This window comes from Fonsecaea multimorphosa, assembly GCF_000836435.1.
Source record: "Fonsecaea multimorphosa CBS 102226 unplaced genomic scaffold supercont1.9, whole genome shotgun sequence".
NCBI classification, from domain to species: Eukaryota; Fungi; Ascomycota; class Eurotiomycetes; order Chaetothyriales; family Herpotrichiellaceae; genus Fonsecaea; species Fonsecaea multimorphosa.
Genome location: NW_015971643.1, coordinates 351,991 through 375,951, shown reverse-complemented (window position 1 = coordinate 375,951; position 23,961 = coordinate 351,991). Strand labels below are relative to the sequence as shown.

The following is a 23,961-nucleotide window of genomic DNA, read 5'->3' as shown; positions in this document are numbered from 1 at the left end:
AAAAGTCATAAATAACGTAGCTTCTTCATATTGTGTTTTTAAGAGTCGGGATGGTTTTATATGATACCTATATACATGTGGTAAAAGAACCTAGATACTCATCGTGGTTGTTGGTACATACTCGAGTTTGCGCGGTTGGGTTGGTCAGGATCTTGTGTCTTGGATCTCGGATCTTGGTATTGTATCTCGGTATATGACTCGGTGTATGTCCTACATCATCTGTCTTGTGTATTGTGTATTAGATCTTCTGTCTCGAGCCTTGTGTATCGTGCATTAGGTCTTGAGTTCCGCGCTCTATTTCTTCAAAAGGTAAATCTTCAGCGCCCTCATACCGACAAGGTAGTCAAGTAGTAAGTGCTCCGTACATACAGGCAATGTATGCCCCAATGTGCCAATAATCCCTTAACCCCCTTTCCCTTCCCGAACTCCCCTAATGAGAATGATAACACCCAATCCGCCCGATCTGCAGTTTCGTTCGCTGGTAACGCATCAGGTGAAGAGCATTAATGTCGGTGTCTCTGAATACCCAATCCGGTTTGACATGACATGACATGACACAACTCGACTAGACCAGATCAGATCAGACCAGATCTCGTCTCATCTCATCTGAGCTCCGATCCCGGTCTTTGTCGTTCGTCGGTCGTCGGTCTTCTGGCCCCGTCTCTCAGGCATCGCCGCCTCTCTTGGAGTTTTGGTTTTGCCATTGCTCCCACATCTGCTGGAAGCCATCAAACCAGACGGCCCCGTAGTTGTGGGGTTTTTGGTGTGATTGCTCGAACTGAACTCTCTGTGTGTTGAGATTCTCAAACCAAGCGTCGCCGTAGTTGTGGGGTTGATGTGCCAATTCATACTGCGTCCTCTGGTTGTTGAGGTTTTCGAACCACGCGTCGCCGTAGTTGTGGGGTTGATGTGCCAATTCGTACTGCGTCCTCTGGTTGTTGAGGTTCTCAAACCAAGCGTCGCCGTAGTTGTGGGTTTGATGCGCCAATTCGTACTGCGACCTCTGGCTGTTGAGGTTCTCGAACCACGCGTCGCCGTATCCGTGCATGGTCTGTGTGGTCATTGTTGAAGATTTGCTGGTAGTTGAGCTGCTGGGTGATGATGAAGATGACGATGATGTTGATGACATGAATAGATGTGGTTGTGTATGTTGAGCTTTCGCTAGGTCAAGGTCTCTTAGATGCCTTTGACAGGTAGTGTTATTGTGATGTGTTCTGAATTGCTTTGGTCTGTGGTATTGTTAAATGCCTAACAGGGAGGGGGAAGGGTGGATGGGCTATCTTATATGACTTCTGGCTGAAAGTGATTCCACAAACCTTGACGAGTTACATGATGTATGCCTCCGTTTGTAAAGCCTCGTCCAGGGCGGCAACGGCGAGACCCGAGCGAAGCATGTCCATGCATGACCAGACAGAGATCCATCGCCAGTAGCCATGATTGCAGATGACACGTTGTAGATCCATCCCATTGAGGGTCTGCAATGGGCCGATTGGAATCCAAACGTGGACGCGCGGTTTGGCCAGCGTTTGCTTCAACGTACGTATGATACAGGATGAGGGCTTAGCGAGAGATATCGGGCGAGGTACGGAGAATGCACTACTGCTTACTCCGTAGAGAGAGGGACAAGGAGAGAAGGTGACAGTCACACCACGAGGGGGAAAGTAGTAGCGGCGGTGGTCTGTGCCTGTGCCTGACCCTAGTGACCGTGCCTGGGCCTTGTATCCACCAGCCTGACCCTCAGCAGCCTGAGCCACTGCGGTACCCGGTGCCCAGAGGCCGGCGCCCAGGAATCCTCCGAGCAGCTGCGACAGTAGCGAGTAGTTCCGAAGCGAGAATAGGCCGGGTTGGAAGACCTGGAAAGGCCTCCCAAGGGTTGCTACGGGCTCTGCCGTCCCTAATGCCTCGTTGCTGCTCAGGCGCCATGCTCCCCTATTTGCTCCGTCACACGGGTACCTCCATCTTGGCCTGGACAAGAGAAGCTCACTCAGCAGCTGCTCACACCACCTCTGGGGCACTCCAGCAATAATATTCCCGCTCTTTACCGTCTCCAGAGTATGATGACAAGTCACAACATACTTCCTCTTTCGCTGTAGACGTTAATGTACGCAGTAACTGTACTCTAACTACCGAAGGCAGTTCTGTGGTGGCCTGCAAACCTTCCCCCCATGAAATCCCTCATGCTTTGCCAAACCACAAACCCAGTCACGAGCGCCGAGTATTGCCAATGCATGATCCTACCTACCACCTGGGGGTCACATTCGGCCACGAGGTGTAATCAACAATGACAGAGCACGGAGCATCACCGATGTAATCGATACAACTACCTAGATTACTCGAGAACGAAAAACCTAATTGCCACGTATTGTTTAATCCTAGATGGTGACCGAAGGCCGCTTTGACCTGAGCCTTAACTGAGCCTCTGGCCGAGCAGCGAGTGCTCCCTGAGCAAACACAGCGGGAGCCTACCTGGTAATCAGGGGCTAAAGCTGCCTCTGCGCAAGATATCGGTATCTGTTTCAGACGGGTGTCAGGTACCGTGCAGATTCCATGCCCTGGCGGAAGTCGAAGCGGGACACTTTCACCACGACAGGTGTTTCATATGCCTGGATACTGGACCATCATTTACAGCGGCAATCGCGCCCACTATCGAGGTATCGCGAACACCATGGCACCCACATGGGAGTAATCAGTCAAGCTTACCTGGACATGCCGAAGATTTACCGATTTGTCAACCCTGCTCAGCGGTACCCGCCTGCAACTATTTATGCAAAGGTTTCCATACCTCCTCAACTCATTCCTCTCTCCAAGCAAAAGTTGTAGTATAGATGTCAGGCAACGTCTTGTTCTTTTGAAGGGACTATGATGAATTGGGTGCTCAAACAATGATAAACCCAGACCTGCACCCGGCCACTGCCGTTTAGGTCAGTGGACCTGGGAGCAGTGTGAAAACATGCGGTCTCGAGCTGATTTGATTTCTGAGTTCCATGTATCAACAGTCTAGCCCACTCGCTCAGCAGATAGCGTTCACAGCCAAACGTAGCAAACACTCACGAGTGGTCAATCATGTCGAGTACAAGCCAGCGCAACCGTACCTAGGTAGAGAAGTCTCTCGTGTTGACATCCAGGATAGACAGGGAATTTCGTACCCAAAGCAACCGCATAACCTCAACCTCAACCTCAACCTCAACACCCACGTTCTATCAAGCTGGTAGTTTCAAAGTTCTAACAGCACAGTAAGGGAAGAAAAGATACAAATAGGTACCATGGACCCGCTTTAGTCAAACCCCTACAGGTGGGTATATATCTCCTTCCAATGACTAAAAGGTACGCAATAAAGCAGCGCAACGCAAAGAAGCTCAAAGGGCGAGAAAGCTCGAAAGGGGGAAAAGCGGAAGGTGGTAGAGCAAGGCTGTGTGTATGTATATACAAAAAGATCGCAAACAGCCACAGCGGAATGTTACGATTGGGTATATGCTTTTTGGTCCATGTCCTTGCTTTCACAAGGAATTTATTACGGTGATGCTATTGCGTGTGTGTATGATGGTGATGGTCCTTCTTGTTGCCTTGTGTGTGTGCCACGAGCCAGCGCCACATGCGACGTGGGTAGGTTGGGGTTAGTCGTCATAACAAAGTCGCCTGCGAACTGCTTTCCTTCTTTTCCTTGTACTGCGTTTCCCCCCAAAAAGTCCTGGTTCCCGTTGGTAATATAGTTTGTCCCACCTCGATGCGGCCGTTTCAAGTGGTGGTACCTGTACCACACTACAGCGGAGAATTCTTTTCATGGTGTTTTGTTCTGATTTTCTCCGGCAACTGATTGGGGTAGCTTCAAAAAAAAAAGAACTCGTCTCTTCCCCCTTCCAAAGCTCACTCTGCTCCACTTTGTCGATGCCGAGGCAGAGTGCCCGTTTATGCGTCGGGCGGGTTGGCCAACGGCGGCAGACCGTATGAGTAGGCAGTGTAGATGCCGATGGGGCACTCATCTTGGTCCTGGAAGAACCAGAAGTTGGTGTCGTTTGTCGAGGTCATCCCGGCGACGCAGGTTCCCGCGCCCACGAAGCAAGGGCCCACGTCGATGGTGTAGGCATTTCCCGGTTCCATGTGAATGGGCGGGAACGGAGGGAATGGACCTGGAGCAGGCTGGTTGTTGTACGTCGTCTCTGGGCCCGGGCAGCTGCCTGGGTTGTAGCCCGTGAAGAAGAACGAGCCACCACCCTCGTAGTCGAAGTTGGACGTCTTGAGCTGGGACTTGAGCGGGAAGATGAACTCGAGCGTGCAGTTGGCGTCGGCGCGAGAGGCGGGCACGTCGAAGCTGAAGATGGAGGCGATGTCATTGGGGGTGAAGACGCCGTTGAGTTGGGGCCCGAAAGCCTTGTCGGGCTGAGACTTGGAGATCTGCGTGATGTAGTGGGGGAACTCGAACTGGCCGGCCGTGAGTTCGGCGGGACAGCCTTCACGCGGCGCAAGGGCACGTTTGCGCAGGACTTCGCCTGGGTAGGCGGCGGCCAGGCCAGCCAGCAAGACGAGAGCAGCACCGGTCTTCATCTTGAGAGAATTGCGACTATGTTTCTTTGCGGGGTTGTTGATAAGACGTCCACACAAGAGACGTCAAGAGGCTCAAAAAAGGGGCGGGAACTTGTGAGAGCGAGAGGTAGATCAAGCGAATGACTGTAGCGAGCGACGGTATGTATGTCAAACAAAGAGTAAGTATTCAAGGATAGCAAACCAACAGAAAAGCAGAAAGGGAGGTCGAAGCGGGCTTTAGAGCATATAACAGTATGGGAAATTGCCTTTGGTACCACTGGCTTTTGCTGCTAGCCATTAGGCCCTGGGGGATTGAGGCTCGCTAGGCACAACAAACATGTCCTGTCGTCACAACCCCCAGACACCATGGGGTGGACAACACGAGGCTAGGTGGGCTCCTGCTGCCTGTCGCAAACAGCTTGCAAGCTGTGACACCGCAAACAAACTTTTCGCATCGAAGCATATTCCTGAGCAATTTTTGAGCAAACACCCACAGCAAGCTCTTTAGGTGAGACACGGAAGACGGAAGCTAGCCCGTTCGTCGCTTGTTCAGCAACCACGATGTGACCTACTGCGGCACGGGGTGGGTGTCAGTCGACAACGAGGTTGCGGCGTGAGTGGCTGAGTCTGGAACAAGCCCCCAGTTGTCTGGATATCCGGCAGCAGGACAAGACGAATCCAGGGCGGATGTGGATGCGAAGCAATATTCTAGCTTTCCCATGTGAATCTCATGACGGTGTCTCATTCGTAGAGGTGGATAGCTGATCGTCGCGCGGTTAATTTGGTTAGCGAGAATGTTTCCCGCTACTTGGACCAAGCACCAGTGACCAGGCTGCCCAGTGCTTGCGGCCCGTGCTCGTACCTGGAAGCTCAAGGAAATCAATGCTCTCTTGACTCACCATTGCAGAGCTCTTCAGCCCATGGATGTAGCTTTGATCCCTGGCCAAAGCCGTGACCTCCATAGACGGGAGAGTCATTGTGTCCACGAGGAGCAGCTTGTTAGCGATGTGCAAATTGCAGGTCCAAGGGGTCAAAACGGCGTCACAGCCAAGCTTCCACCTTCAGTTTGCGATTCAGGTTTTCTATTCTGGTTAGCGAGAGCCAAAGCTCCACAAAGCAAACGATCTGGATGGGCGTCGAGCGGGCTGCGGTGGGCTGCGGTGGGCTGCGGTGGGCTGCGGTGGGCTGCGGTGGGCTGCGGTGGGCTGGACTAGAGCACGCCACCAACGAGGTCCCGGATTGGGCATCTACCTCGAGCTGTGAAAACGATAAATCTCGGGAACCACGGCAAAAGCAGTTGAGACCTGGAGCTGAATGAATCAGCTAATAATAGCCTCAGTGTTTGTGAACGGAGAAAAACAATGCGAGGAGAAAAGACTAACTCAGCTCTGAGGATGCGGAGGAGGAAGAGGAGTAGGAACAGGAACATGAACAGGAACAGGAACAGGAAAAGATCATCACAACATCAATGCGAAAGCCAGGTCGAGAACTTCTCTATCCGAGATAGTAGAAGGTAAGGTAATAAAGTTTAGTAAAACAACTACACAGTCTGATACACAAGAGGTTCTGTATCTCCTGTAGCCAGAGGCTGCTCATTAACAATGACATGAGCGGTTTTGTAGATGACGGATAGGAAACCATTCACAAATGGATGCCACCTTCGAGCACATACAAGTCCTCAATCGTTCAGCCTGTGCCACTTGTTGGGATATGCGGCACGATTGTCGACTCTGTATATTGTTTTCATGGCCATCTACCGTCTCGCATTGTTCCGACACCCGCTTGTGACTCATTAAAGCATACGGATCAATATCCGTCCCAATGTATCGTTCTAACCAAGGTTCTCATCAACCTTCTTTAGACCTGTAGTGCCAATATACCCATGCAATTCCCTTGCCAAAACCTACCAGGACTCCACGCTTCAAGAACCATGTCTCCCAATCCGTCTTGCATTATCCGGATACCAATACCGGGGCAGGCTGCTTCCTACCCTCGGCCAGCGATATCAGATCCACATCACATTGCAGACCCCAACGATCCGCAAATCCCTCGCAGACCTCCTGACACGTTCGGGCAGCCTGTCTCTCCCGACACCTCCGATCCCAATCCCCTGCCTGTATCAACAAAATGCTGTTCTCCACCAGCTCTTCCTCAAGCGACATGTCCTCCACCATGTCACGGACTGACTTGAGCTTTCTTGTTGCGGCACTGGCGGCCAGACGTGACTCTTGAAGAAGGTCTGTCAGGGAGCGGAGAGTATGGGTGAGTTCCTCGGTCTGTGACGCCAGGATTTGGAGGGAGAGCAGCGGGTTCTGTGGCCGGAGGAAAGGTATGGTCGAGGATAAGCTCGTGATATCGTCGAGGAGTAAGTCAACCATCTCCTCAGGTAGCTGCCATAGAGTCCCTCCATACATCAGGGAGTGCGACTGAGTAAACAGATCTCGGGTCTTGTGTGTCCGGTGAGACGCCATCGATGTATATGCTGTGATCAGCCGAGTGACCCCGTACTCAATGTTTGCCTGCGGTCCGAGATCCTTTAAACCATGAATGACTCGCCGGACAGTGCCACCACCCTCGCTAACGGCGTCCTCGGGGTTGACGCACATGCGTGTGAGGTTTTCGAGGTCGCGGATTCGTTTGCGCATTATCGGCGGGAACGCATCTTCGTCTTGGTCTGCCTCTGAATCTCGCCCATAGTCTGAGCCGTCATAGGCAGATTCCTGTCTCTGATGCCCTGGCTTTTTGTTCTCCTGAAGTCGCGAATCCCGTCGAGGCTGAGGGACATGCAAAGTGGGAGACTGCGCATCATGCTGACCGTGCGGGCTCTGCACTACCATCCCAAACCCAAAATCGTGCATGTCGTTCATCTCGTAGGGACTCCGCAAGTCGCGCATCATCGAAGAGTCTTGATCGACCTCGCCTTCTCTCAAACCCTCTAAGAAATTGGACTGACCTTCTCCCTCGTCCTCGTCCTCGTCCTCGTCCCAGGCTTGCCCCAGCTCGTCGGCCAAGTTCCCCAACCCGTTACTGTCGCCGTACTGTTCTATACTTCTGTTGCTGTGTATGCTTGTCCGACTTGGTCTGCGCTGTTGGGAGAAGGAGGGAGGTCTGGACGATTTGGAGGACATGGGGCGAGGTGTCACCGGGGACCGAGGCTGGTAAGAGGTCTGCGATGTGCGCGATGATCTCCTCGAGTACGTCGTGCCATTGGTGGTGCCGCTGGTATAAGGACTCGGGGACGTTGCGTCTTGAGAGTGTAGTTCGACGTGAGAAAGTCGCAGCGACCTGCGCTTTCGCGAGGGCGTTGTCGGGGAGGTTGGTGGAGATGGGGCGGTCATCCTGCGTTTTCCGTATGCAGGGGGTTGGTGACGGGAAATAGGTGACTGATGGTAATTTATGCTCGTCTAAGCAAAGAAGCCTCTTATCATGCAAGTGGAGGCATGTCTTCGAATGCTCTGTTCGTCTGTGAAAAGGGTTTGCTGGTCGAACAGCAGAGTGCCCGAGCACGCAAGTGAAATCCGACCGTTTATTATTTTGGCCCGCGAACCGGCAGGGCTTGACGCTTGTTGGAGACTCGACAGTGACTCGCGGGACGGCGCGTTTCGTCGGGGTCGCAGGTGCCTCCCCACAATCATCAGCAAAGGTCCTGGAGAAATTGATTCTTGCCTTTGTGAACCTCAACGCGGGCCACATTGATAGTCAATGCTCCTTGTAAGAGAGGCATGAAGTTGCCATGCCCACCATCCGCAGAGTCCAGCCATCGGACCTGTTCCATCTCAATCTGTGCAACCTCGACCCGTACACGGAAAACTATGACCTGAACTTTTATCTGACATATTTGATGAGATGGCCCTCGTTGTTCCAATGCATTGAAGAGCACGGCCAGATCGTCGGCTATATCATTGGCAAAGTTGAGACGTCGCCTGCTTCCTTACAGTAAGTTCGTCCAGCTTCTCTGTTGAAATCCGAAGAAGAGTCCTAAAGAAGCCATTTTTTTGCAGAGGAACACAACATTACTTACCATGGCATGGTCACATCACGGCTCTGTCAATAGCACCACAATATCGGCGGCTGGGATATGGGAAACTTTTGAGCGAGTCTCTCGAGAAGGCTTGTAATCAACAGGACGCCTGGTTCGTGGATCTCTTTGTGCGGGCGAGCAACAAGAACGCCATCAAAATGTATCAAAGCATGGGCTACTCGACCTACCGCACAGTGGTTAAGTACTACTCGGATGATCCAACTGGGGTCTCGAAGGAGGGCGAAGACGCGCTGGACATGAGGAAGCCTCTTGATCGAGACAAGGACCGCATCCATGTCAGGGAGAATGGGGAGAGTTTTCTGGTCGACCCGGAGGATGTCTTTTGAAGGGCTGCCATGATGATGATGAATGACAAAGACAACAAGAGATGAATGTTGAATTCCCAGCCATGAGTCGAAACGACCATTATCACGCTTCCTGTATTCGATGCTTCTCGTACTGCCACACCATCTCCCCACCTGCAAGTCCCAGGTCAGTATCACTGATTCACTCTCTCCCGCCAAGGTCTCTACACACAGACATCAAGACCCACTGACACAAATTCAGGGGATATATTTTATAATCTCAAAAATCTGTTCAACATAACCCAATTCGAAAGGAGTGCGAAACAGCGAAGATAAAAAGAGACCTTCATAACTGCTACCACTTCGAGTCCAGGGTTGTGTGTTCCCACAAAGGGTTCACATTCCTATCGGGTTTGGCGGGCGGGGCCTTCCCCCTCCTGATGCATGATGATATGGGACTTCGCTGTTGCCAAAGGGTAGCAGAAGGTCTCTTCCCATATCATCCATCAGAAAACAACCGGTTCCCTCACTGGCTGCTGTAAGATTGCTCGAAAAACACTCCCCAACGGGGGGAGGGTAGGAGCCGCAGCACCCACGGGGAACCGGTTGTAGGGGGGAAGGTAAGATAGACGCCATGACCTGGGGAATTTGAATCTTTTTGTCGCCTGGCCAAAAGGCCGTGGCTTTTTATTTTTGCTTTGTGTATAGAGACAAGATCAGGACCCTTTGTGCGCTCCCTGACTCTTGTGTACTTGGCGAATGAGAAAATGGAATCCGTAGCTTGACAAAGCCTTTTAATTTCAGAAGTCCTTCCCTTGGTACTACCTAATCCACCTACCCTTCCTTCATCTTCCCTAATCCCACCCCGTCCCCTTTCCCGGGGTTCCTCTCTAGATCATTCGGCCCAAAACTCATCGGCAACAACTCCCCAATCGTCATCCGAAAGACCTCCCCCTTAAGCCCGTCCTTGCCGTACATGTAGATTGGCAACTCTCTCGACGTGGCAAACTCGTTGATAAACTGTCGACACATCCCACAGGGCGAGGCCGGCGGGAAGATATCCGTGGCCACGCCGATGGCGCGGATGACGGGCATACCGGGGCGCGGCATCGAGGCCACGATGGGCGCGATGGCACACCGCTCCGCGCAGATGCCCACGGGTGTCGAAGCGACTTCGACGTTGGCGCCCGTGTGGAATGTCCCGTCTGAGAGGAGGACCGAGGCGCCCACGCGGAAGTTGGAGTACGGGCCTAGAGAGAGATTGGGTGACCGAGTCAATGCATGATGATCTGGACAACGGTCTTTTGAGCCGATAGTGGCGACAAGGATTCTCTTGCCCGGCCCAAAGCAGGTACCTGTTTCTTCTTTTTCTTTTGGGCAAGATCAATTACTCCCTATGCAGCTTGCAAAAAAGACGGGCTCCTCCCCTCGGCTTCGGGTCTGTGGTTCACTCACAGTATGCTTTGGTCTTTGCCTCAATTGCCAAAGTGGCCAGCTTGGTCAATTCAACGTCCGATAAGGGCTCTAGCGCTCTGTTCGCCATGATGGTGACACTGGTGAACTTGCTGATGCGGTATAGTGTTCGACTTACAGAATGACGCAGGGGCAAGAATGTATCAGTTTATTATTTTACAGAACGCGGAGGATGGAATGTGGTGCAAGGTTTAGATATGGTAGCCTTGCCAAGAGTTTTGAGGATCTCGCAGCCTTGCGTAGCAGGAGTCCAGAGGGAGTCTGTCGCTCTATCAGCTGCTACGACATCTCGATCCTGACCGTTCGGGTCCATTAGGGACAGTCAACTGCTGTTCCTGCATATTTCAAGGTCCAGGACCTTCCTCAGTCACCGTTATAGGCCCCGTTTTTTCTTCGCCGGCTCAATCAGCGGCAGCAACTCCGGTGTTGGCATCAGAATGATATCGCTCATACACTCCCGGATGTACACGAAGCTATTCCAGGGATTCTCCCATGTGTCAATAACATAAGGCGGCAGATCCACCGAAGTCCACCCAACCACTCCCCGTAATCGTGCCTGCAGAGCCAGTGTTGTCTTCCCGAATCTGCTGGGGTCTGAACCGTCCATCTTATATTTAGTCGCGAGCAGATCAAGCAGCATCAGGTTCTCCTCTTTCGTGGGTTTATAAACCACGCCGCCGGCTTTCGAGGCTTTTTGTGGCGCATCATTTGGAGCGTCGACACCGGGAGCCACCACCACCGTCACGAGATTGTACTCGTCTGACAGGGGAGTGATTGCTTTCTGCACCCGGTAATCTTGGTCTGGCGTCGCAGCGCCGTTCGAGTCAGCGCCGAAAACATCCCCTCCTGTGTCTACTATGAGAACAGTCTCTATTGGTGGCTTGGCCTGAGCCAGCACGGCATGAAATTGTTCTGTAAGATCGGCTTTGTCGGCCTCGGAGATCTGCGAGCTAGATTCGCCCTGGTCCAGCACCATGAATATCTGGGAATGATATTGGAGCGGGATTGCTTCGAGATCGCGACCCTCGGCGGTAGTGCCATTTTGCACGCGAAATGTTCCAGCAACAGGTCGTCCATGCGCTTCAACTGCACCCCCGTGATTGTACACCTCGCGCTTGATCCCCAATTTGGAGCCCTTTTTGCCCTGGGATCCTGTTGCCCATGTTCGAGTCGAGATTAAGAGATCCATTTGCTTCTTATGTGGACGTAATAAGTGACCCAGCAGACTTGCACTAATGATGTCGGAACCTCCACCCCCGCCAATACCCGCGTACTCATGGCAAGGCCGCCGCTCACCCGGTAGAAGATCAGAAAGAGAATGCAGTTGCGACAGGTTGTCAAAGGACATGGGCAGGACAGGCGTCCATACGGCCCGTAATGGCGCCGCATCCTCAAAAGTTGTTTCGAGTACTATTTGGTCTTGCACAATCCCCTCATGCAGACCAATTTGATCGGCAAGGCGTCGGAGATCAACGCATGGATTTCGACTGAAGCCCTCGTAAAGAACATCACCTTTCCGGGCCGCCGCCATCGCTCGACATAAAGCAACATGACATTCATCATAAATCCGGGCTAGCGTGAACAGAGCTAATTTCAATGACAAAAGGCGGAGGGCTTTCATCAGTTGGTCTTCTCCAAGAAGTCGGCATAGCGGTCGAGCAGAAGTTGGATGAAGGGAGTTGATATGTTGCCGCCGCAGAACTGTGCGCACATTTCGAGATCCGGTGGTGTAGACTCGCTCTACATCGTCCACCAGGTGCTGGAGACGAGCTGCAAGGTTGGATATAAGGGCATCGTCGACATCGTCGGAAGCTTGTACCATGGCCGTTCATTGGACCAATTTAAGAATAAGTGATGCAAAACCGGTGAGTTTAGATGAGGATTCGGATGCAGCTGGCTTCCACAGTGTAATGCGAAGTGCTTTTAGTATGCGACGAGGAGGAGAGGGACGATGAGTCCAACAGCGGCAACTGTGAAGGTGAAGTGAAGTCTGCCGTGCTAAGCCACGAAACGGGAGGGATGACTACTCCACGCGATTGACGGGGGTCAAGGGGGCCATGAGGGCCATCACTTTCCCATGGTGTGAAAGTTGAAAGGGGACAGGCCAGGCTCAGGAAGCGGTGGCTCGTGACTGGCCGGCTGACTTTGGACGCGCCGAAGTTCCTTGCAGGTGGTTGCAGGTCTTTTGGTCAATATTCTGACAAGCTCGAGCGGCTGCCTGTCTGACGCCTTGGAGTCATTCAAAATCCCCTCCCCATCGGCGAATTGGCCGTCGTACAAAAAGAGGTCGATGTGCCCGATCGACGAGGTTGTTTTCCTCTTTAGAGGGTTGAGTGAGTGTGTCTGAGGGATTGAGAGAACTGTGACAGCGTGAGGACGTGACACAATCGACACAACGCCTAGGGATAAGCAAACTGTGGCCTGTCACTCGACCTCGTCGATTGACTCTCTCGTGGAGGGTGAAAAATGATGCCCTGTCAGACAATGCCACTTGCCGCTGCTTTTGGGCTCCGCTCTGTCATGTGCGCGGCCATCCTAGCGGCAAGCGGCTAGCGCCGTCTCGGCTAAGTCGGGCTTGGCGAACTTGTAAGGGAACTTTGGTCAGCCGCATCTCGAACCTCATTTCTTCCCGCGTCCAACCCCTCGTCGACATACAACTGTGACACTGTGCCTCGTGCTACTTACCCGTTGAGAGGAGCGCTGAGGGCACTTTGGTGTTTATCGTCTTCCTGTCTGGGATATAGTCTTGTGTGAAACTAAGCCTGCCGAGCCTCCTATGGTCCATTCTTTTTGATTTAGTGCTCGTTCCGCCCTCCTCGACTGTTTGCCTCCCCCATCAACTCTATGACTCCGCAATCGTGCACGACAAGCATTCACTGAAGCTATGGAATCTCCCACCAGAGATCAGAAGCGCGCTCCCTCTGGAGCCGAGTGGGAGAGACTTCGGCCTGACTTCACTCGTCTGTACAAAACAGAAAACCGTCCCCTGCCCGAAGTTATGAAAATCATGAGGGAGCAGCACGGACTGTGGGCAAGGTGAGATCTGGCTCTAGGCGATGTCATTCTTGATGCTAATTGTAGTTCACCAGTGAGAAGATGTATAAAAACAAAATCAAAGCCTGGGGTTTGAGGAAATACCTCAAGGAGGGCGAGGCTAAGCAGATCATAGAAGGCGAGGTTCCGACAACCAGGAGAGATCTAGATCTGGACGTTCTGAAGAGGAAAGCCGAACGCGCTTTGAAGCGGAAGCGAAGTCGCAAGTCATCCCAGCCGCAAGCTTCGCCGCAAGCTTCTCCGCTAGCTTCAGAGTCAGCACCGACAGCCTTATCTCCTGCAGCTTTCCCAGATTCCCAAGCGCTGGTACCATACAATCAGCCAGCAGAAATGCGCCAGGCCTTCGTCGTTCCGTCGCCTGATGGATTTCGTATTGCTAGTGTCGCCGAGCAATTCCTCTTCAACCTGCGCGGATGGACCCACGACGCGTTTATCCACGGTGATTGGGATGCCATGTCTACTACTCGACACAACCGCGGCCGCCAGGCGTCACGTATGCTCTCCTCGAGTCTAACCGCAGGGATCAACCTTTTCGAAAATGGAAAGCAGGACCTTGCCTGGGCACAATGGGGAAAGGCCTTTGCAGGTTTCCAGAACCCCGAACTATTTAAGTCCTGGTATTACGAGATACCAATGGCCTTACTTTTCGAAGTGAGTCGGGTGGCCGTCAGTGGCCACCCGAAGCTCGCTGCGCTGCTCCTCGGAAGCGTCAAGCGATGGGCGCATACATTTCTGGATCCAAAGGATTCGCGCCACGCCCTCTTCAGCATCTTTGGAGATCTTCAAGTCGACCAACTACAAGACCTATACAAGCGCGCAGCACGCTCGATGTACGATGGTCTTGAGACACGAATTGACAAGCGCAACAAGCTCTTATATGAAGTCCGGCTCAATCGGGCTCTGGACCTGCTATGGTATGATTCGGAAACAGATTTGACGGAATGGCTTCCACAGATCTCGGAAGTCGACGCTGTGTCTCCAGGATTGTCCGTCTACTTCCTGCTTCTACAAGCCTACAGACTTGTCAGTCAGGACCAATACGAACAAGCTGAAGACATCTGTTCCCAAGTCCAGCGCAGGCTATCAATCTTGAAAGAGACTCCAGGAAGCATTGATCTCTGGCGCGTAGGACTTGCTTATCGCAGACTGGGGCGAGCACAGTATTCCAAAGGGCGCTTTGCAGAAGCGCGTCGGAGTTTCAATACGGCACTAAAATATGTGCAGAACAACAATGAGCTATCAAAGTCCGTTCTGATTGAGATATGCCAGCGACAGCAAAGCATGGCAAACATGATGCAAGACACCGAGGATGTCTTCTTCTGGACCCAGATGCTCCAGTCGTTGGAGCAGGACACCAAAGCACATGTAATCGAGGAAATTGACGACGTACACAAGGGCGGAGATGGAATTGGGACCGAAGGCGAAAGGCTTCCAGGGAAAAAGAGGCGAATATCTCCTCCTAGCCGAAGTTCCACGCCCGCTCGACGGGGTACCTGGTGAGCTTGAGGCTGAAAGACTGGCAAAAGCAAAGCGTCCTTACGCGACTCAAGACGTTTACGATACCATGATTTATGAAGTGACGATTTCTACCCCGTTCCGAAGTTGAGCGATTTGGCAGAGGAGTTTGGGATCGAAAATTATGTGAGCTTCATTCGCAGATGTTCAATTGGGCAGTTTCTCTATCAGGCTTGTGCTTGGTGTTTTTATCTTGTCCACGAGGAGGAAAGAGCCTTTGGGGACGCAAGGCTGGAAATTATTTGGTGAATATGTTTGCACAGTGGGAAACGAGCAGGCCACAGTATCGACATCAGTGTTTCGAAGCCCGAGATGCGGATCTGATGTAATTATACATACATGCTGAGTGAGAGGACTCCAGGTTTTATGAATTTGGAAAGGAGCCGTATATATAGCCTTGTAGTCACCTCGCTTTCGTTCTTTCATCAACGGGTATTACTCTTTCTCGGCTTCCATCATCCCCTGACAAGTCCTATCGAGGGTTGGTTCGCTGAGTCTTCTGCTCACCGACTTGCTGGACAGCAAGACCTTGCCGTTCACTTTCGAGATGAGGAGAGTGATTCTGCTGTCCACGACTCTCTTTTCGTACCCTGATTCTGAGCGGTGATTCTTTGTGGTCCGATCCCTGACAGCGCTGCTGAGGTTTGAGAGGCGATGCTTGGACATAAAAAGACCACCCAGCGTAGACCCTCTGCTTTGAAGTACAGTGTCACGGTGTTGTACAGAGGTTCGACTTGCCCGCTCTGCGAGGACGAACCGAAGGAGAGGGGGTGATGGTGACATCTTCAGCATGATTTCCACGGTTCCCCGGAACATGGATCAATCAATGTTTTCACGTCTCTTCACTCGTGGACTCGGGCTTCTTCTTCCTGCTTGCCAGAATCTCATCGACGACGCCCAACTCGAGCGCCTCCTCTGCGCTGAGGAAGTAGTCGCGCTCCATCATCTTCTCGATCTCATCGACCGTCATCTTTTTCTTGCCCGTAAGGTGGCGCTCGTAGATCTTGTTCAGCTGCTCGCGGACGCGCAGGATCTCCTTTGCGTGGATGGCGATGTCGGCCGCAGTGCCGTAGTGGCCGCCGCTGGGCTGGTGCAGCATGATGCTCGAGTGCGGCAGGCAGTAGCGCTTCCCTGCGGCGCCGCCCGCGAGCAACAGACTGCCCATGGAGGCGGCCTGGCCGAGCACCAGCGTCGAAACCTCGGGGACGATGTAGTTCATGCAGTCGTAGATCGACAACCCGGCCGTCACGCTCCCGCCGGGAGAGTTGATGTACATGGAGATGGGGCGGTCGGATTCGGCCTCGAGGTACAGCAGGGACGCCGTCACCGTGGCGGCCATGCGGTCGTCGACTTCGCCGTACACGGCCACGATGCGCTCCTTGAGCAGTCGCGAGAAGAGGTCCGTCGTGTGCGTCAGGCCCGCGATCGTCTCGGTGCTGGGACAAACATCATTAGCAAGAGCTCACGGGTCAGTTCACATTCTCTTTCAGACCATTGGAGATCGGGAACAGAGAGAACGGCCAAGCCGTCGCAGAGGGAGGCAGAGAGAAAGAACTCACACAAAAGGAACCGGTAGCCAGGACGATGTCGGAGGCGCAGATCTCGAATACTGTCGTCTCTGCGCGGGCGGGCTTTGTAGCGCGGCGCCACTGCATGCTGCCCGCACAGGTAAGCGCGCGGGCAGCTGCGGTACTGCGCGGAGGAGATGGCGCATCCTTGCTCAATACCTATGTGGACAGCGCAGAGAAAAGCGTTCCGCTGTCGAGGAAGGGAGAATCGAAAAGTTTGCGCTCTGAGCAAGCGATTTTTCGAAGAGGGTGCAGTTCGCAAGGCTGAGCACGGCGGAGCAACTGGACAAAGTAACACACAAGGCTGAGGTAGAAGAGGGATACTTTTTGTACATTGATATTCCGCATTTGTGCTGTGCTAGGGAGTATAATACATCCAACTTTTATTAGGTCTCATTATGTTCTACAGGTCATATCTACCCTTTTTGACCTTCTCTGCTGCTCCTGATTCATTCCTGGTAAGTGAGCACATGGTACCCGAAAGGGGAGGCTGGTAGACGAAGAGTAAGAATCTTGCTGTTGCAATCCTGTTTATCTTGATGTCGAATTCGTGGTCAGACTGTGAATGTATAACCTCCATTTTGCGCCTGATCTTCCTGATCTGCAAAACCCAGGTTGCGGCTGCATGACTCGAAAGCGACGGAACCCAAACAACAGTCCTTCATCGGTACGATCGAAGCCGCTCAAGGTGAAATGATATCACCAAATCTGTACCCCTTTGCCTTTTTTCGCTTTGGAGCAGAGGGGCGCTCCTAGGGGATGGGAAATGGTCGGTCGGATGTGGCTTTGACACAGTCCTACTCTTCCACATAGCCCGACCAAGCCGTCATTTCTGTCAGCCAAAGCGATCATTCCGCACTTTGTCCCAGGAAATGGTGAGCAGGAGATTAGCGATGGGCGTGCAGATGATTTTTCTGCACCGTGCACCGAAATGTCCTCGATAATGAATGACTTCCGTTCATTAACGAGTACAACAACAGCGTTGGACGAACCGGACAAAGTTGATATCTTGCCCATTCGGCACAAAGTCCTTCAGCCCGCCCTTGCTCTTGCGGCTGCGAGTCTCAAAAACGCAGCAACGCTTGCACGAGCTTGAGCATTTTCAATCGCGGTAGGCGAAGCCACTGGCATCGGTCTGCTGAATAAGGCCTTGACGCCCTTCTTCAAATCCAACAATATCATGTCGTCATCTTGTGTCACTTCGTCTTGTTTCTGATGCGTTGCACCGTCTTCCCCCGACCCTTCGGGCAAAAGACTTTGCAGCTCGATCCCTTCCTCAGGCACGTCCACTTGCTCTTGGGCACGTGACCTCAACTGCCCGGCTTCTTCGGACTCCAGGTCCTGTGGCTGTGACTCTTGGAGCGCGGGGACCTCTCCTGAAGCAATTTGCCTCTCATGACCAGCCACGAGCATAACCAATTGCAGTGAAAAGAGTATCAGGTCCAATATCAGCACATATGTCCTCGATCTTGGAATTTCCCCAACGAAATCGACGATAATGCCTCCATGGAGTCGCTTAGTCCCCGACCTGCTCTGTAGGAGATGTGTCACGACACAGATGAGGTTTACAACGATGACAGGTGTAATAGTCGCGGGCCGATGCTGGACATGAACCACTTGGTTCAGAGCGCGCAGGACGAGGAGGAATGTAAGATTGTCGCAGATATAGAGGATACCCAGATGGAGAAAAATCAGAGCGTCCAGCAAGCGGAGGAGAGAATCAAGGTAGTGTTTCTTTTGATCTGGAATCTCGAGCCTGCGGTCCAGGGTGAGCGAAGGGACAAAGGCACCGTCATTATCGGCCGTATTATTCATTCCCAAACCTAAGGAAGAGAATTGTGGGGACGCAAAGGTATCATTGTTGCGTTTCTTTGAGGGCTCTCTGCGACGAAGAAGCTCTGATATCTTAGAGACGAGATGATCGATGCTGGCTAGTTGTCGATGTTCAACTGCGCATCTTCCCTACTACTACTAGAGCGACTTTGGTCGACGCTAATTCCATATCTGGACGTAAGTGCTGCTGCCCTATTACTATCCGAGCTTATTCCGCGGCGAATGAATTTCGCGTATGATTCTCTGCCTAATCTGGAATCACTTGCGAGCTGCTTTTAACTGCTGCTATCCCCCCTGTTTGGCACTTGATATGAAACCAACCTGTCCTCGGAGCATAAACACTATCAATACGACATGAACTCGGAGTACGTCCCATCAGGGATACAAGAATGCTGGAAGGGGAAAGTCAGTATATAGCAGAATGCCGAATGGATTCTTGTCCGCTGTCAGCGTGCATCCATAACATTCGCAAAGGGGCAATCGAGAGTATCTCCTTGAACTAATGGGGAAGCTTCAGAGCTGTTAGCCTGCAGAAACTTGCTCTCCTCAACGCAGATGCTGTCGACTTGGATCGGGATATTTGATACGGAGACTCATCCCTTTAAATGTCAAAGGCGATGAGGTGGCGTCGGTGAAACATTGGATAGCTCCGACGAGTTGTATTCGAGGCAAGAATGACGGCGACGCTTCCGCGAAAGGGGCATATTCGGCTGCTGCCAGACGCAGAAGATACCTTCGCTCTCGAAGCGCCGGGTTTCCGCTGCTAGGACTTCTGTTGGAGATGGAAGGCATTCGTCATCACAAATGCGCGCTCAGAAGGGGGTTATAATCTCGGTAGAGGTCAAGAGGAGCCACGCAGCGGAACGCGCAACCCCATAAAGGAAGTGGAGAGCTCGCTTGACCTTTCCCTCCTTCCCTTTTCCTGTCAACATGGTGATGGATTTGGAGAAGATAATCAGATCAGAATTTACTGTTTGGTCAGCTTCTTACTCGTGCCTTAAGAATGAAACCACTAACATTATCTTGCTGGGTGATTTAATTTCACCCTCACTACTATCGTCGAGTTCGCATCTCTAGTCACAATTGAACAGCATTAGCACTACTCTCTATGTATCCGCTGAATAAGGCTAGCCATGCGAAGACGTCAAGGCGTGGTATCAGTAGTCGTAATACGCCTTGGCAGTGCTCTATCGCCCAACTAGTAGCTGGAATCTTGTTACGAGTGACTGGGAATGACAAAGGTTCCAGAAGGATCGAAAGAGAGTACTACGGGTCTCACATACCTATAAGGCAAGGAAGGGCCAGAAGAATTTTGTGCGTCGTGATCCCTCCCTTGTTGTGTGAAGATGAACGCTTATTTGTTCTCTGTTTTAAACCATGCGCCATCTCCTTGGCCTAGTGCGCAGAGCGACGGATATTGATGACGGGCTCATTGCTTCTCTATGTTAGGATCAAGGCTCAGGCACCGATATAGCTGGTTGGCTGCCACTGTGTCCTTGGTCTCTATCACTTTATTCTTCTGGAGCAGTCATTCAAATTTCTTGGACTTTCGGACCAGGTTATCGGGCAGCAACAGCGCATGGATCGATAGAGGTCCTGAGGCCGAAGACAAAGCTGTTATTCTGGCAAAGATCCAGACAGAAGATGTCAGCTGGGTGTTGAACGAACTGCCAGAGTACGATTTCCATGGTCCCTCCTCCAGAACTTCTTCCCCCTGCTGACTGTATCTGCCTTCCAGTTGGCAAAAAGCCATCTACTACATGGACGATCCAGCTAACGGAACCCTGCATCCACCTAAAAACAAAGGTCGCGAGGCTATGGCGTATCTCACCTTTCTGATCGATCACTATGACAACCTTCCTTCATCCATGGTCTTTGTACATCCACATCTCGAGAGTTGGCCTGCAGCCTGGCATACGGACGCTGATGGGTACAACAACCTCAAATCCATTCAGTCCTTGAGGCTCGATTATCTCCAAGAACAGGGATATGTGAACATGCGATGCCTTCACAATCCAGGCTGCCCTGATGAAATCCAGGTCCTGCGAAACGAGGAAGATCGCACCGCTGAGCATGCAATGCGGGAGGCCTGGCCTTACATGTTCGGAGGCAACAAGTCAAACATTCCCGAGACAATTGCCCAACCATGTTGCTCACAATTCGCCGTTTCAAAGACTCAAGTGTTGAAGCGCAACAAAGAAGAGTACAAACGCTATCGTCAATGGCTCTTCGACACCAAATTCGATGATGCCACAAGTGGTCGAGTATTCGAGTATCTCTGGCATGTAATCTTCGGCCGAGATGCCGTATACTGTCCCAGCTTGCGAGAATGCTGGTGTGAGCAGTTTGGACGTTGCTGAGTTAGACATGATGGCCCGTGGAACAATATGTACTGGTTTGTGGTGGAAGTGCGAAAATGACCTTCCGGTCTCGCAACCTAACGTACATACCAACCGCCACAATTCGGTGGAGGCTGTTCTCCGGGGGAAGGCATGAAGTTGAAGGCTCTATCAATCAGCCCATGAAAAGGTCTAGATGGATTGCGCCATAATATCGAAATGAAAGAGCCATATCAGGCTAGCTTTGTACCTGTCCTTGCTGTGTAGATATCTACCTAGGTACCTAGGTATGTAGTAGTGGTAGCCTCGCATGTTGCCAAGCATCTGTGGAATGCCGGAAGATTGTTGTTCCATCGCCTCTCAAAGGTCAACCACAGCCCCAAATTTCAGTATGCAAAGCTCCTTCTTCATCACAAAAATGCCAGCTCCATGCTCCTTGCGCTCCACGACGCGTCGCTCAAACTGTTGAGAAGAATTTGCTGCCAATCACCCGAAGCCAGCATGCCGCCTCCATTTCGACCCTATTTCCAAAATCAACGCCCTTCCAGTCTCTTGAAGCAACCATCAATGTCTCCCTGCAAGAACAAAAGCACCTGCTCATCATCGTTGAAACCGCCCAGTCAAATCAAAGATCTTCTGCTCCAACTGGGACCTTAGCCGTCATAATAGTCATAACTCAGCGTCCGACTCATTCTTCCTCGTCTTTTCGAACGAGACCATGCTCCCACGCTGGAGCTGGTGTATACGTGATGGTGGTGCTTCCAACCTTGGTCCGTTTGATCTTGGCAACAGCTTCCAGAACGCCTTTGTTGCTTGATACCGTCAATTCGATATCAACGTCGATAGCAATATGGGCTGGATAGGTTCGACAACCTGTTCTGGCGTCTGCGCGCCGTTTGCGTGCAATGTGGGTGATATCCACTCGTATCACGCCTATCTCCTCGACTCCTGTATTCTGTCGGTGTCTATTTCGCGATCGTATGGGAGGAACTTACCAGGATCATCCACCCGAGATGGGGCAGTATCTTCTGCACACCTGTACAAAACCTGGTCGATCACAGCCTTCTTGATCTCTGCGCGCGCGTTTTCCACGACATAATAGCATTGCACCTTGGCCTTCATATCAGGCTTCAGCTTCTGGCCCTGCTCTGCGGTTAGCATGATCCGAGGCTAAAAATCGCTGCCCACCTTTTTGACTATCCACTTCATCTGGTTCTTTGCCCTAGAACCGCCCACGGGACACTCGAATCTGTCTTCCCGTCTGTGTTTGGCTTCGTCCCATGGGCAGTGAACCTGCGTGCCGATAAACTCCCGAGATCGTCTGCACACAATAGGTGAGCATCCTTGGGCAGCCAGAACTGCTCCTCGAACCACAGCCGTCATTGGTTGGCGAAGGGCCAAAACTTTGACGGAGTCCTCCTCGAAGAAGCCGCTGACAAAGTCTTTGACCCGGTTAAAGATGTGCGGGTTGCAACTAAGTCCTCCACACATTGCAATTATCTGGTCTGATATTAGCCAACGTGATTGTCTAACTATTCCATACCTTACCGAGAGAGTGGCTGACTGGTTGGTCTTTGCCATTCGAGCGACCTGTGCACGGATGATCTGGAACATCTTCTGGATAACGGGCTCGAACATGTTTTGCATATCGGCACTATCTCGTGTCAGCAAGCTTCTTGATCCAAATGACAACTGAGTTTGGAGAGGATAGGGGGGAATTACCTCGTGATCTTCGCAGCCAGGTCCACGAAATCATAACGGTCCCGAATATTCTCGTCCTGATCATCCAGCTTCCTCATATTGAGGCGGAGCCAGTGGTCCTTGCTCTCGCTCTGGCTGCCATACTTTCTTTTATGACTTTCGAAATCCTGCATGAAATGACTCGCCGCTCCGATCTTGCTCACTGGGAGTTGGCTGAATGCAACCCCGAAATGCTGTTGCATCAGAGCGTGAAGAGCCCGATCGATACTTGTCCCGCCTATCTTTGCGCCTGAATTCAAGGTCAGCAACAAAACCTTAACCGGGAGCTGCTAGCACTACCTTCGCCGGCACATGCCTCCTCTAGCTGTAAAGGCTCGCGAGAGGTTATTTTATACGAAACACTGTCGATCGTTCCGCCTCCACAGTCCAACACCATGACACACGAGCCCTCCTACGCTGTTGTTAGTCAATACTCAAGCCGATATCTCTGAGACCGCACATACCTTTAACCTCTCTGCATCAGAAGATTTCTCCAACGATTTGATCACATCCAGAGCAGCCGCCTCACTCTCATCAATGACGATTATCTCGTCGCGCTCATCCTCTCCAAACCCGGCCTTGCTCACGGCTTGCCGGGTGGCTTCTCGAGCCGCCAGCGACCAGGTGGTCGGAACTGGTACGCAGATTCGCTTCTGAGTATTATTCACAGCCGTTTCGAGGATCGTATTGTTCAAGTGTCTGAGGAAATGCTCTCGGACTCTGGACACAAAGTTCTTGATGACCTCGGAGGCGTCTTTTCCCTCAGGTAAGTGCATGAGACCTTGGCCTATGGCTTGCTGGAGCAGAGGATCATCAAAGTCTGCTTTGACCGTGTTTTCGTCAAGTAGAAGCTTTATCCAATTGCAAATTGTCATTCCGCCCTCTACCTGAAACCCCCATTTGTCTGTCTTGAAGTCGTTTTCTGAAGCATAAGCTATTCTTGTTGGCACTTTCACCTCGACATGGCCCTCCCAATGGTCAAGAACGGTGATTTCGTCTGGAGCAGCGTTGCTAGCCGCATAGCCAATGGCTTGGGTATTCAGCACCAAAAAGAAGACTCGGGTAGCGCAAGGGATACATACCTGATCCCGTGGTTCCAATGTCCAGTCCTACGCATAAGAACTTCTTTGCTTCTTTAGGCTGTTCTGGTTTTCGAGACTTGCGCTGGACTTTTGCTGCTTTCTCCTTGGAGTCACCTTGGTCTCCACAACTAATGAGAACCGTTCGAGATCCCATCAGTATTGGACTCACCTTCACGTTTCCTCTTCGGCGCAGCAGGTTTGTTCGAATTCTGAATTTTACCTGTCGCTGTCAGTTGCCAAGAGCCTGAAGACAGCCGGAGCATCCCTCTACCCTTTGACTTGAGGTCTCTGAGCCCCAAGGGTTTGTGTTCTGCATGTCCTGGCGCCATTTTGCTGACGCCAGACACCAGGACGAGGTTTGATGAGAAGGCACAACGCGAATCGAACTATGAAGCTCTTAAAGAGGTAAGATGTCAGGGAATGATGCCACGGTTAAGCAAAAGAGAACGACGTGCGAAGGAAGGAAGGAAGGAGATCAGGAGGGGGTTGGGGTGATTTATATGGTATTGA

At 51.9% G+C, this 23,961-nt stretch overlaps 11 protein-coding genes across 11 annotated transcripts; 3 read left to right on the top strand and 8 right to left on the bottom strand.

The window, feature by feature from the left end:
* Nucleotides 1-664: 664 nt before the first annotated feature.
* On the bottom strand, nt 665-1,063 carry Z520_05299 (uncharacterized protein; the record flags this gene model as incomplete). The annotated part of the gene is made up of 1 exon (XM_016775802.1): nt 665-1,063. The coding sequence occupies one exon, from the start codon at nt 1,061-1,063 to the stop codon at nt 665-667; it is 399 nt and encodes a 132-aa protein (XP_016632961.1).
* Nucleotides 1,064-3,906: 2,843 nt separating this feature from the next.
* Z520_05298 (uncharacterized protein) lies at nt 3,907-4,542 on the bottom strand (the record flags this gene model as incomplete). Its single annotated transcript, XM_016775801.1, has 1 exon — nt 3,907-4,542. One exon carries the CDS (start codon nt 4,540-4,542, stop codon nt 3,907-3,909), a length of 636 nt encoding a protein of 211 aa, XP_016632960.1.
* Nucleotides 4,543-6,473: 1,931 nt separating this feature from the next.
* On the bottom strand, nt 6,474-7,859 carry Z520_05297 (uncharacterized protein; the record flags this gene model as incomplete). Its single annotated transcript, XM_016775800.1, has 1 exon — nt 6,474-7,859. One exon carries the CDS (start codon nt 7,857-7,859, stop codon nt 6,474-6,476), a length of 1,386 nt encoding a protein of 461 aa, XP_016632959.1.
* Nucleotides 7,860-8,254: 395 nt separating this feature from the next.
* On the top strand, nt 8,255-8,889 carry Z520_05296 (uncharacterized protein; the record flags this gene model as incomplete). The annotated part of the gene is made up of 2 exons (XM_016775799.1): nt 8,255-8,457; nt 8,523-8,889. 2 exons carry the CDS (start codon nt 8,255-8,257, stop codon nt 8,887-8,889), a joined length of 570 nt encoding a protein of 189 aa, XP_016632958.1.
* Nucleotides 8,890-9,681: 792 nt separating this feature from the next.
* Z520_05295 (uncharacterized protein) lies at nt 9,682-10,390 on the bottom strand (the record flags this gene model as incomplete). Its single annotated transcript, XM_016775798.1, has 2 exons — nt 9,682-10,097; nt 10,303-10,390. The coding sequence occupies 2 exons, from the start codon at nt 10,388-10,390 to the stop codon at nt 9,682-9,684; spliced, it is 504 nt and encodes a 167-aa protein (XP_016632957.1).
* A 303-nt stretch (nt 10,391-10,693) lies between these two features.
* Nucleotides 10,694-12,142, bottom strand: Z520_05294 (uncharacterized protein; the record flags this gene model as incomplete). Its single annotated transcript, XM_016775797.1, has 1 exon — nt 10,694-12,142. One exon carries the CDS (start codon nt 12,140-12,142, stop codon nt 10,694-10,696), a length of 1,449 nt encoding a protein of 482 aa, XP_016632956.1.
* A 1,062-nt stretch (nt 12,143-13,204) lies between these two features.
* On the top strand, nt 13,205-14,874 carry Z520_05293 (uncharacterized protein; the record flags this gene model as incomplete). The annotated part of the gene is made up of 2 exons (XM_016775796.1): nt 13,205-13,356; nt 13,410-14,874. 2 exons carry the CDS (start codon nt 13,205-13,207, stop codon nt 14,872-14,874), a joined length of 1,617 nt encoding a protein of 538 aa, XP_016632955.1.
* An 847-nt stretch (nt 14,875-15,721) lies between these two features.
* Z520_05292 (uncharacterized protein) lies at nt 15,722-16,603 on the bottom strand (the record flags this gene model as incomplete). Its single annotated transcript, XM_016775795.1, has 2 exons — nt 15,722-16,325; nt 16,449-16,603. The coding sequence occupies 2 exons, from the start codon at nt 16,601-16,603 to the stop codon at nt 15,722-15,724; spliced, it is 759 nt and encodes a 252-aa protein (XP_016632954.1).
* An 886-nt stretch (nt 16,604-17,489) lies between these two features.
* Z520_05291 (uncharacterized protein) lies at nt 17,490-18,272 on the bottom strand (the record flags this gene model as incomplete). The annotated part of the gene is made up of 1 exon (XM_016775794.1): nt 17,490-18,272. The coding sequence occupies one exon, from the start codon at nt 18,270-18,272 to the stop codon at nt 17,490-17,492; it is 783 nt and encodes a 260-aa protein (XP_016632953.1).
* Nucleotides 18,273-19,732: 1,460 nt separating this feature from the next.
* On the top strand, nt 19,733-20,650 carry Z520_05290 (uncharacterized protein; the record flags this gene model as incomplete). The annotated part of the gene is made up of 2 exons (XM_016775793.1): nt 19,733-19,965; nt 20,029-20,650. The coding sequence occupies 2 exons, from the start codon at nt 19,733-19,735 to the stop codon at nt 20,648-20,650; spliced, it is 855 nt and encodes a 284-aa protein (XP_016632952.1).
* A 667-nt stretch (nt 20,651-21,317) lies between these two features.
* On the bottom strand, nt 21,318-23,780 carry Z520_05289 (uncharacterized protein; the record flags this gene model as incomplete). Its single annotated transcript, XM_016775792.1, has 9 exons — nt 21,318-21,577; nt 21,625-21,772; nt 21,818-22,129; nt 22,178-22,283; nt 22,352-22,619; nt 22,670-22,781; nt 22,834-23,399; nt 23,452-23,565; nt 23,621-23,780. The coding sequence occupies 9 exons, from the start codon at nt 23,778-23,780 to the stop codon at nt 21,318-21,320; spliced, it is 2,046 nt and encodes a 681-aa protein (XP_016632951.1).
* Between the last annotated feature and the right edge of the window lie 181 nt (nt 23,781-23,961).